The sequence below is a fragment of the Eptesicus fuscus genome, chromosome 15, assembly GCF_027574615.1.
Source record: "Eptesicus fuscus isolate TK198812 chromosome 15, DD_ASM_mEF_20220401, whole genome shotgun sequence".
NCBI lineage: Eukaryota > Metazoa > Chordata > Mammalia > Chiroptera > Vespertilionidae > Eptesicus > Eptesicus fuscus.
In genome coordinates this window covers 33,980,191-33,992,317 of record NC_072487.1, presented here as the reverse complement: position 1 = coordinate 33,992,317, position 12,127 = coordinate 33,980,191, and the positions used below count along the sequence as shown (strand labels likewise).

Genomic DNA, 12,127 nt, shown 5'->3' with positions numbered 1-12,127 from the left:
GGTCCTCCTGCATGAAATGCTCCCGGCCCTACCAGTCGGGCTTCTCCCTAGATTCCTTCCACCAGTCCCCGGGGCACGGAGCACACACAGTTGTACACCAGAACCTTGGTTCAGGCAGCTGATTCACGGCTCCACACTTGATACTCTGTCGAGCTGAATATTTGGACTTCATGTGGATTCATGCATAGAGGTGGGCAAAAGTAGGTTAAAGTACCAGCCACCTTTACCTAAAAGATAAATCATAAGTAAGGATATGAAATAATAACAACAATAAGAACACAAATAGCCCTAACCGGTTTGGCTCAGTGGATAGAGCGGCGGCCTGCGGACTGAAGGGTCCCAGGTTCGATTCTGGTCAAGGGCATGTACCTTGGTTGCGGGCACATCTCCAGTAGGGGGCATGCAGGAGGCAGCTGATCGATGTTTCTCTCTCATCGATGTTTCTAACTCTCTATCCTTCTCCCTTCCTCTCTGTAAAAAATCAATAAAATATATTTTTTAAAAAGAACACAAATAATACAATGATTAATTAATAATACAAGAATAAACTCTGGGTTTTGAGTACTTACAACCTTTAAAACTACTTTTGCTCATCCCTGTTTCCACAGAGACTTTTCCCTGTTATCTGTTGGATAAAATCCTGGGGCAAAAACTGCTTTCCATGGACAAAATGAAAAGTAGATGAAATTTATCATTGTTGCTTTTAATACAGCTCTCCCCTCCACAAGCTTTCCCAATATGTGTAAGGTTATATGTATATATAACCTTTCTACTCTTTTTTTCCTACTATTTTTTTCTTTCCATTATGAAAATAATATCCTATAATCTATAATAATAAAAGCCTAAGCGACCATCACAACCGAATGGACGACCGAACAGGCTGCGTGGGGCGACTAGGCTGGTAGGGGGGTTAGTGAGGGGCGACCAAACGACCGAACAGCATGCTGCGTGGGGCAACCAGGCCCACAGGTGGGGCAGTTGGGGGCGACCAGGCTGGCGGGGGGAGGGGGGGGAAGTTAGGGGCAACCAGGCTGGCTGGTGGGGGGCTGTTGGGGGTGAGCAGGCCAGCAAGGGGGCAGTAAGGGTCGACCAGGCTGGTGGGGGGAGGGCAGTTAGGAATGATCAGGCAGACAGGCAGGTGAGCAGCTAGAAGCCAGTGGTCCCAGATTGTGAGAGGGATGTCCAACTGCCGGTTTAGGCCCGATCCTGGGGCCCTGGATTGGAGAGGGTGCAGGCTGGGCTGAGGGGACCCCCTCCCTGTGCACGAATTTTGTGCACCGGGCTTCTAGTAATATAATAATAGACATATTACTGTGTGCTAGCTACTTTTCTAAGCACTTCGTGAGTATTAACTAATTTAGTCTCCCTATCAATCCTTGGAGGTAGGTATTTATTATGACTCTCTTTTGCAGATGAGCAAACTGAATCACAGAGGTTAAGAAACTTGCCTAAGATTATTTAATTACGATGCTATCCTGCCTCACCAAAAAAATAATGTATTTTTTTATCTGATGGTGAAAGTAATGCCTTCGAAGTGTTTTAAAACTCAGATAATAAACAAAATATAAGACCACAGAGCTATAGTAACTGGAAAGCAAAACATGTAATAATTTATTGTGAAATGAGCATGAGTTCCAAATTCTAATGCTAAGACAGCTGGTGAGCTGGAGGGCTGAGGCTGTGCAGGCTAGGCCCAAACCCAGACATCAGTTCCTACCACACAACCAAGGCAGACGAGACAGGAGGCAGAGAGCAAGAACACAGACCTGTTCTGAAAAAGCAAAACAAAAACAAAGCGTGAGGAAACTATCACCCATAATCCTATAACCTACAGAGAGCCAAATACCTACTCAAGCAGATACAAATACACATTAGTTCCCGTTTCAGACGTGGAAACATACTGTACATCATGGGATTTCTTTTTTTGTCCTTAATTCAAAATTTTAAACAGCTTTGTTGAGGTATAGTTCATATACCATTACATTCTTGTTTTAATCATTCAAAAATTTTATTTGCAGTACAGAGTTTTGTAATCATTACCATAATCCCATTTTAGACTATTTTATCATGCCAAGAAAATCTCTCATACCCATTTGCACTTACTCTGCATTCCCACTCCCACCCCCTGGCAGCTACAAGTCATTTTTCTCTATATATTGATTTGTCTATTCTGGACATTTCATGCAAATGAGAACATACAAGTGTGGTATTTTGAACCCGCTTTTACTTAGCATAGTGTTTTCAAGGTTCCATCTTGCTGGAGCACATATCACTAGTTTACCTCTTTTGATAGTGAATAATATTCCATTGTATTTATATGCCACATTTTGCTTATTTATTCCACTGTTGTTGGACATTTGGATTGTTTCAAATAAATAATGCCACTATGGATATTCATGTAGAAATGTTTGTGTGTACATAATGTTTTCATTTCTCTGGGGTAGATATCTAGGAGTGGAATTGTTGGGTCTTATGGTAAAGTTTCCAAAATGGCTATGCCAATTTACATTCCTACCAGCAACATATGAGAATTCTAGCTTCTCCTCATCCTAGCCAACACTTGTTATTATCTGTTTTTTATTATAGCCATCCTAGTGGTTGTGAAGAGACATCTCATTGTTTTGATTTGTATTTCCCTAATGACTAATAACCAGCATCTTTTCATATGCTTATTGGCCATCCAAATATTTTCTTTGATGAAATGTCTATTCAAAATGTTGCCCAAATTTTAATTGGATTGTCTGTTTATTATACACTCCCACAGTTCTTTAGGTATTCCCAACCGGATTAGTGATCGAACCTACAACCCAGGTATATGCCCTTGACTGGGATTTGGACCCAGAACCTTTTGGTGTGCAGGACAATTCTCTAATCACTGAATAACACTGGCCCGGGTCCTTTTCACTTTCTTTTTTTTTTTAAATTATATTTTTATTGATTTCAGAGAGGGAGAGAGATAGAAACATCAATGATGAGAGAAAATCATTGATCCGCTGTCTCCGGCACCCCCTCCCCGCCCCGCTCGCCCAACTGGGGCTAGAGCCTGCAACCCGGGTATATGCCCTGACCAGGAACTGAACTGTGACCTCCTGCTTCAAATGCGACGCTCAACCACTGAGCCACTTTCTTAATGTGGCACAACGTTTTTAAATTTTTATTAAGTCAGTCTATCAATTTTTTTTCTTTTATCGCTTGTGCTTTTGGTGTCATACCTAAGAAGTCTTTGCCTAACCCTGCCATGTTTTAGAATCGTCCTGCCCCCATCCCCCACTTGTCAGCATGCTTGGATATCTTTCTACCTCAATAAATACAGATCTGCATCATTATTCTTTACTAGAGGCCCAGTACACGAAATTCGTGCACTCAGGGTGGGGGCGGGGGGGTGTCCCTCAGCCTGGCCTGCGCCCTCTCACAGTCCGGGAGCCCTTGGGGGATGTCCAACTGACGGCTTAGGCAGTTGGACATCCTGAGCGCTGCTGCAGAGGCAGGAGAGGCTCCCGCCACCGCTGCTGCGCTTGCCAGCTGTGAGCCCAGCTTCTCACTGAGCGGTGCTCTCCCTGTGGCAGCGCACTGACCACCAGGGGCAGCTCCTGTGTTGAGCGTCTGCCCCCTGGTGGTCAGTGTGCGTCATAGCGACCGGTTGTTCTGCCGTTCGGTCGACTTGCATATTAGCCTTTTATTATATAGGATGCATTTGGTTTCTGGAAAGTGGGGAGGAAAGAAAGGATACCACAGGGTCAGACTACTCCAAATATCCAGGACCACACTGTTCATCCTTGGGGCGTTCCTAATTCAATTTTGGATCATTTCGTGTCTGGTACCTCCTCTGTGGTTTGTGAATAAAAACTTTATTAGGTCATTAACTGTATCACAATATCTTATGTTTTAATACCTTGGTCACATAGATTCCGGGTCCCAAATTTTCTGTAGGCTTACTAGTAAATTCCTCCATCACAGATTCCAGGGATAGGATGCTCATAAGAAATATGGTTCCCCTGTAATTGAGATTTAACAGCCACTGTGTGCAGCATTTACTTCACTCTCTAAAACTGACTGAGCTTTGGGAATGATTCAGCTCTAGCTAATGTATTAAAATGTAAATATAGAAAAAGAAAAGTAAATCGTAGATAACAGCAATTGGCACGTTGGTTTTAATGGAAGACTTAGGGATATTACTGAACAAAATAGTGGTTATCACTTAACAGGGTCCAGAATGAGATGAATGGTCGCACCCTGGCCTCTATCCAGAGAGGAGTTTCACTGGCTCAATGGGGAGGATATGAGGTATTGTGTAAAGCTAGACCCTCCTTTAGGAACTAAATTTCAGACAGAGAACAGTAATGGAGAAAATCCAGTGAGCAAAAGAGCCTTTAAGAGGGACCTCAGAATAAGAATGGGAAAGGCAGGTTAGAGGATTTCAGAGCTCAGTCTGAAAATGCTGGCATAACTTTCAAATCTATAGTTCCAGCCTGTGTTGCTTCCCTCACTAAGGCGCATATAGCTTCTTGCTTTTGAGACAGCTTCACTTAGGATCTGCAAAACTCAGCCTTTAAAAAAACCTCATGCAGACATTTATCAAAATTCATTCCACATTTGAGATTTGTGCATTTTGCTGTACGTATACTATAATCATATCTCCAAAAAACGCTCCATCATCTTACAGCCTTCGCCCCACCCCCACCCCTGCTGAAAGAGAGGGTCACTACACAACCATTTTGATGAGAAGCCCAAGTGGAACGGCCAGGGTCCTTTGTAGACCTAGTCCCCCTAAGGTCGGGGCCCAGAATTTGGAACCTGAGTACTGACACTGGGGAAAAGCAAAGAGCATGGGGGATGATATAAGGGCACCCCCCAGGCTGCACAACGGCCATTGCAAAGTCAGGGAAGTGCCCTGGGCCAACAAAGAGCGCCTCCAAACTGGTGGGTAACTGTATGAGGCTGAGAAATGCAGAGGGAGATCATTCTGGGTCCTTTAAGCAGTAATCTTAGGTCTTTAACTTTTGTGTGTTTTTTTTTTCACATGGAAAACAATACGGAGTCACTGCTGGGGGTAGGGAGGGCAGCTGCTGTGTGCATGGAATATACTGGAAGCTACTGCAGAGAATCAGACGTGAGGAAGGCTAGCGTGTGATATGGGCAGCTCTTTTCCTGGTGTGTAGGAAGAAATGATCACCAGGCTTTTAGGGACGGATGGCTGTGCAAGGAAAGATACAAACATGGGTGGGGGTGGGGTGGCGTCGGGGTGGGGGTGGGGCGAAGGCTGTAAGATGATGGAGCGTTTTTTGGAGATATGATTATAGTATACGTACAGCAAAATGCACAAATCTTAAGTGTGGAATGAATTTTGATAAATGTCTGCATGAGGTTTTTTTAAAGGCTGAGTTTTGCAGATCCTAAGTGAAGCTGTCTCAAAAGCAAGAAGCTATATGCGCCTTAGTGAGGGAAGCAACACAGGCTGGAACTATAGATTTGAAAGTTATGCCAGCAGGTAGAAATTTTGTGAGCAAACGAACACAAGCACAGGAAAGGGGAACTGGAGAAGAGAAAGCCCCAATTTTTGGTGCGCTTGAACCCCACACACTAAGGGTCTTATTTGCGGGCTTAAGTGCAGAGTCTTTTTTTTTTTTAAAACCTCATACTAAATTATCTTAAGGGAGAAAGAAACCACTTTCCCACTTGGCTTCTGCCAAAGTCTGCCCCACGGAGCTTGCAGAATGGTGTCTTTGGGGGAAGGGAACGACAAGACCCCACGGAGTGGTCTGCACCTCCTCCACGCAGCTTGCAGGACTAGGATACACAACTTTGTTCCCAACCTGGGGAGCCCAGCTCCTCCGTGCAGCAGCCCTTTGGTGTTTGCAGACTGTGCAAGCTCACTAGCAGCAGGAGCACAGCTCTCAGACTTGGGGGGCGGGGGGCGTGGCCGCGCCCTCTCCCGCCCAGACAGTCCGGGGAACATTCTTAAAAGTATCCAAAAGTTCTGCGCCGCGCGCGCCAAAAGAAAATATAAAAGGGCGCAACCCCCCACTACTCTGGGCATTGCGAGCACAGACTGCGCTCCTCTCGCTGCACCTCCCGCTGCAGTGCACACGCCTCCTGCGCGCTCTCGGGAGCCTAGCCGTCGGCTGGGCGCTTCCCTTGTAGCGGTCTTCGGGCCGGAGAGGCGCCCTGAGACTCCTTGCGCTTCTTTTTTGGAGCACCATGCCCAACGACGACGCATTCAGCAAGCCCTCGGCACCGTCGGAGCCCCCGCACGCCCCCGGGGCACCGCCGCAGGGCAAGGCCGGGGGCTTCGGCAAAGTGGCCGGGACGCTGCTTGGAACCTCCGGCGCCGGAGGCAGCGGCGGCGGCGGCGGCGGCGGCTCGGGGGCGTCCGGCACGGGTGCCGGGAGCAAAAAGTCTCCGCGGCTGCCCAAGTGCGCGCGATGCAGGAACCACGGCTACGCGTCGCCGCTCAAGGGCCACAAGCGCTTCTGCATGTGGCGGGACTGCCAGTGCAAGAAGTGCAACCTGATCGCCGAGAGGCAGCGCGTGATGGCCGCGCAGGTGAGTGCGGGCGCCCAGGGGCCGGGGCTGAGCCCCAAACTTTTTTGGATAAAGAGCCACGCGGGGTCCGGGTGCGGGAGGGAGGCGGCGGTGCTCGCCGGCGGCTGCGGCGCGCTCCGCCCGGGCTCCCAGCCGCGCGCCGACGCCCCGCGCGGAGGGACGCGTCTCCGATCGCGCTGGCGGAGCGGGGAGCGGGCGGAGCGGGGAGCTGCCGGAGTTCACTCGGCTTGGGCACCCCGCGATCCCTGGCCCAGCCTTCCGGCAGATAATTGCGGGGTTCGCCCCTCGGGGAGTCCCCAGAATCTCTGATCCCGCTTTTATAGCAAAGTTGGGTTCGCTCGGGAGTCCCCGGGATCCCTGACCCAGCCCTCCAGCAGAGAATTGCGCGCGGGGGGTGGGGGTGGGAGGTTCGCCCAGCAGGGAGAGGTCCTCGGGACCTCCGTCCCCGCCCCCAGCAGAGTTGCAGGATCGGCGCTTTGGGGGTTCCCGGGGATCCCTCCATTCCGCCCTCCAGGGGAGAGTTGCGCTTAAATTCCGAGGGTGCGGGCCCGGGCTACCCGTCTGGGCGAAACCGAGAGCTGCCCGCTGATCGGGATTTCCCGTCGGGCAGCTCTTTTTCTGGAAACTTCTCTGCGACGGACGCCGCCGGCGTAGCCCTCCTGCGCTCTTGGCGCCCTTTCGGCTTCGCCCCGCGTGGCCGGCGGCGCTCAGCCATTTTGGGCGCCGCGGCGCCGTCACCGGCGTTTTCGCTGGCGCTGCCGCCCCGACCCAACTTATCCAAACTGCGGGTTGCTTTGTGTGCGACTTTCAAACAACTTGAGAATTTCTTTAAAAAGGTGCGCGGCGGAGGGAACGCTGGGCTTCGAAGTTTCGTTCGTCTTTCGTGGCTCATTTTCCTTTAAGACGGCAAAAGCAGGACGGCAATTTAACATCGAAACGGAAGTAAAGTCTTTGGCATCCTAAAAGGATTTTTAGGAGAGAGAGTGAAGACTTTTTCTTCCCAGCTAAAAATGTTTTATCTTTCAAGATAGGTTATTTTAAAAGAAAAGATACCCAAGATATTTTTTACCAACGATGTGCTACTTTGGGGGAGGAATGTCCTCCGTTGAAAATGTTTTAGCTTCGCCGAAACCGGTTTGGCTCAGTGGATAGAGCGTCGGCCTGCGGACTCAAGGGTCCCAGGTTCGATTCTGGTCAAGGGCACATCCCTAGTAGGGGGTGTGCAAGAGGCAGCTGATCGATGTTTCTCTCTCATCGATGTTTCTGGCTCTCTATCCCTCTCCCTTCCTCTCTGTAAAAAATCAATAAAATATATTTTAGAAAAAGAAATGAAAATGTTTTAGTTGAGCGCGTTGAACAGGACTGCACCAATGTTTGAAGATTACACTTCTATATACATCCTTTTTTTAAAAAAAAAAATGGGGGGGGGTGTTTAAACGAGATCTATTTTGGCTTCACAGATTCTGAGTGCAGTCATGGAAGTGTAGGTTGTTTTTTTCTTGGTTTCTCTCTAGATTTTTAGCTTAATCTGCAGTGGATGAGAAGAGTAAGCTGAGTGTAGCATTCAAATGCACCACAATGAGCTCACTGAAAAAAACACACACACACCTTAGGAACATACTGTATTTGGAGGAAGAAAAATATTCTGAACATTTAGTCGTTGGCTTAAATAGTGTGGAGAGTATGCTTGGGATGGGGAATTTTCCTCAAAATACAATAAAAATATTCATTTTGAACAAGCTTTATTGTAGGGGCACTAACTTGGGAGAAGGCTGTTTGTTATGTTAAAAGCAAAGGCAACTCAGGATTACTTTTATGAAAATGTGGAACTTCCGGTGTTTTCCACGTCAGAAGGCTGGGGTTGTTTCTGAAACCTTTCAAAACAAAAACCATGTAGCAGCCTTTTTTTTTTTTAGTCCTAAAATAGTTTGAAATTCATCTTAAATAGGACTCTGAAATAATTGTATGTGTGTGTGTGTGTGTTTAATTAGTTGCCTCACCTTCCCTGTTTAAATAACATTTCCTAAGAACCCTTGGGAGGTCTTTGTAAAAGTGTCTTTATTTTTTTTGTTGTTGTTTTGTTTGTTTGTTTTTTTATATATACAGAGAGGAAGGGAGAGGGAGAGAGAGTCAGAAACATCGATGAGAGAGAAGCATCCATCAGCTGCCTCCTACACAACCCCTACTGGGGATGTGCCGGCAACCAAGGTACATGCCCTTGACCGGAATCGAACCTGGGACCCTTCAGTCCCCAGGCCGATGCTCTATCCACTGAGCCAAACCGGCTAGGGCTGTAAAAGTGTCTTTAGTTTGTGGAGTATTTTGTATGTTTTGTGCACGAATGGGATTTGTGTAAATCAAGATATAGGCATTGGCATACTGCACAGGTCTGTGGGTATTTTTATTATTTCTGATCAGATCCTTAATATTCTGTTTTAAAATTTCATGGTTAATAATATAAAGTCCAAGATTTAAGCATAATTATTTAAGGATTCTTTTGTAAGTTGAAAACTCCTCTTATAATGAGTAAAATGACTTCCAAATTAATCAGCTTTCTGAATTTGGACTACAATTTCCCTAAAACAATATATAAATTGTAGTTGTGCTTCCAGTTTACCATTTAAAAAAAATTCAAAACAAACCAGTTTATTTTGATTTCAACTTTGGCTTGTTTTTGGGACTCTGAGGTACAGGTACTTTGACCAAGAGTCAACAGCAAGTCTCCCTTTTTTGTTACATACAATTTATTTTCTTCACACCTCTGTTTTCAACCTTTAACAATGTTATTTAAAAGGAGATAAACTGAAGAGGGGCTATGAGGAGTTTCTTTCTTTGAAATATATTTTTATTGATTTCAGAGAGGAAGGGAGAGGGAGAGAGAAACATCAATGATGAGAGAGAATCTTTGGTTGGCTGCCTCCTGCACACCCCCCACTGGGGAGGGAGCCCGAAATTTCTGGGCATGTGCCCTGACTGGGAGTCCACCTAGCAACCTCCTGGTTCCTGGGTGGACGCTCAACCACTGATCCACACTGGCCGGGCAGGTGTGCCGGACGTATGCTAGGTCCCTTCCATCTCCTCCTTTCCTGCCTGGAATATCCATCCACTTGTCCTCTCGCTTTCTCTCCACCTACAGCCTCTCTCTTCTCCAGGGGCTTCCACACCAGCTTCCAGCCCTTTCCCCCTCTTCCCCGTTACTTCTCCACACGCTCCCTCCCCTCCACCCCAGGCTCTGAAGGGGGTGTCCCAAGCAGCCTGACTTTCCTGCCCTCCCGCTTCCCTGGCTCTGCCCCTTCATCCTTGGCCTGTCCAAGTCCTACTCAATCTAATATTCCAGGCTCTGTTCCAATACCACCTCGGGCTGATTCTGACACTTGAGGCCATGTCTGGCTCTGAATGTAGGACCGGTGTGTACCTCTCCTGTGGTGTGTGTGCCACATTCTGCCATTCTGTCTCGAGTCGCCTGTTTGCCTCCTGTACACGCCCAGGCCCGGGTGCCGACTGGAAGCTGGGTGTGTGCCCGGACTGGGAGTTGAACATGCAACCTTTTGGTGCCCAGGATGATGCTCCAACCTCCTGAGCCACCCGTCCAGCCAGGGCTTGTTTCTCCTTTAAAACAGTGAGCACCTTGGGACCTAATCTAATCTTACTGTCTCTGGCTGATCGCTGTTCCCAGCGCGGTGGCCTTTTACAGGTTTGTGGAACGAAGGAGATCCCATTCTCCTGCCTTTCTGATGTTGAGTGCTGACTTCCCAGATTGAACACCTCTGCTTGGCTGACTACCATTTTTCCCGATTCTCCCTACCCAACCTTATTTCCTTCTTTTTTTTTTTTTAATTTCTTTATTGATTAAGGTGTCACATATTTGTCCTCATCCCCCCATTCCCATCCCACGCCCCTCCCCACGGATGCCCCAACCCCCTGTTGAACTTAACCGTTGGATAGGCTCATATGCATGCACACAAGTCCTTTGGTTGATCTCTCCCCCCTCCCCCCAACCTCCCCTATCCTCCCTCTGAGGCCCGATAGTCAGATCGACGCCTCCTTGTTTCTGGTTCTGTTCTTGTTCATCAGTGTATGTTGTTCATCATTTCCCCTAGATGAGCGAGATCATATGTCACTAGATATAGACTTATAAGAACTGAATGTGAGACGAGCAATAATAGTTATGCTGACAGGCAAATGAATCAGTCTGTAGTGAGTTTCTTTCTGGACCAACAGTTCTTTAGAGACCCAATTTCAATGTCCACCAGTTCCTTATGTGTACATGTCAGCACTGACCCCTCAGCTCTGGATGGTGGACAAATGTTGGTAACGGAGGGCCGACTTCCTCTGGTTTGGTCTCGGCCGGACCCAGGGGCACGGCTTCACCCGGACTCAGGTGCACGTGGCCTCACCCGGATCCAGGGACACATGGCCTCACCCGGACCCGGGGGCGCGTGGCCTCTCCCAGACCCAGGGGCGCGTGGCCTCATTATTTCCTTCTTTACATGCTAATTTATTTACTGAACATTTTTTTTTTTTGAGCGCCTACTGTGGGCCAGACACTGGCTCTCAACCACTTCTCAGCTTTGGCTGCACATCACAGCGACCTGGCACCGAGAGGTGTGCAGACCTCACCCCGGAGCTGCTGGGTCCTGCCGTGTGGGGTGGGCGGGGGCTTCAGTGTCGTTTCTCAAAGCTGCGCGAGTGATGCTTCGGGTGACCCGCTGCCCTGTGCTTTCAGGTGGCCCTGAGAAGGCAGCAGGCCCAAGAGGAGGAGCTGGGGATCAGCCACCCCATCCCGCTGCCCAATGCGGCCGAGCTGCTGGTCAAGAGGGAGAACAACGGCAGCAGCGCGTGCCTGATGACCGAGAGCGGCAGCTCCTCGCAGCCGCCGCCGCCGCCGCCCCCACCGCTGCCGCCGCCGCCGCCGCCGGTGGGCGCCCCCGCCAGTGCTGTTGCAGGTAACCTGGGGGACCCGGGCTTCCCAGTGTGGCTGAGCACGAGGCAAGAAGGGCCAAGGCCCCCAAAACAGCCTCAGGACCGTCCCGAGTCACATATCGTCTTAGAGGGTTTTCTGAAAGGATTCTTCCTCGGCAGGTGTTCTTGGCAGCTTCACCAAGGAGAGGGCCATGTATTCTAGAACTGGAAGTTCAACAGCTTTACTTTTCTGTTGGTTATTAGCCAAGACTGAATCTGCAAGGAATGTCAGAGGAGCGAGATTTTCCAGATTTCATCACAGCCCACCCTTCCATTTTTCAGTCCTTTTGGTGACAGCTAAAGATCCTTGTTTTCTAGAACTAAAAGTCCATTTCTCTGGCAAATGACTGCAATCCATTTGCATCAAGTTTCAGTGAGCACTGGGATGTGAGGGAAGGCGTGTCTCATTGGCTTAAATTCTCTCCCCCGTGTGCTAAGACTGTACCAGGGGCTACATGTATGTTTGTTGACTTCATTTCATTCTCAGAAGTAGGAGGGATTAGTCCCATTTTACACATGTGAAAACTGAGGTATAGGAAGTTTAAGTGATTGGTTAAATAAATCTGCAGAGCTAGAGAGCATCTGACTTGGTCCATCTGCCTCCCAGAGCTCACTGTCCTTA

General features: G+C 48.4%; 1 protein-coding gene across 3 annotated transcripts in view; it reads left to right on the top strand.

Moving 5' to 3' along the window:
* The first annotated feature begins 6,198 nt into the window (after positions 1-6,198).
* The window catches only part of DMRT1 (doublesex and mab-3 related transcription factor 1), a 110,447-nt gene continuing 104,518 nt past the window's right edge, over positions 6,199-12,127 (top strand). The window contains exons 1-2 of one of the 3 annotated variants that reach the window (XM_054727583.1): positions 6,199-6,543; positions 11,270-11,430. In XM_054727583.1, coding sequence (XP_054583558.1) covers positions 6,199-6,543; positions 11,270-11,430 — 506 coding nt within the window. Of the gene's footprint in view, positions 6,544-11,269; positions 11,443-12,127 lie in introns of all 3 variants that reach the window. The other 2 variants (XM_054727585.1, XM_054727582.1) reach the window with 2 other exon arrangements.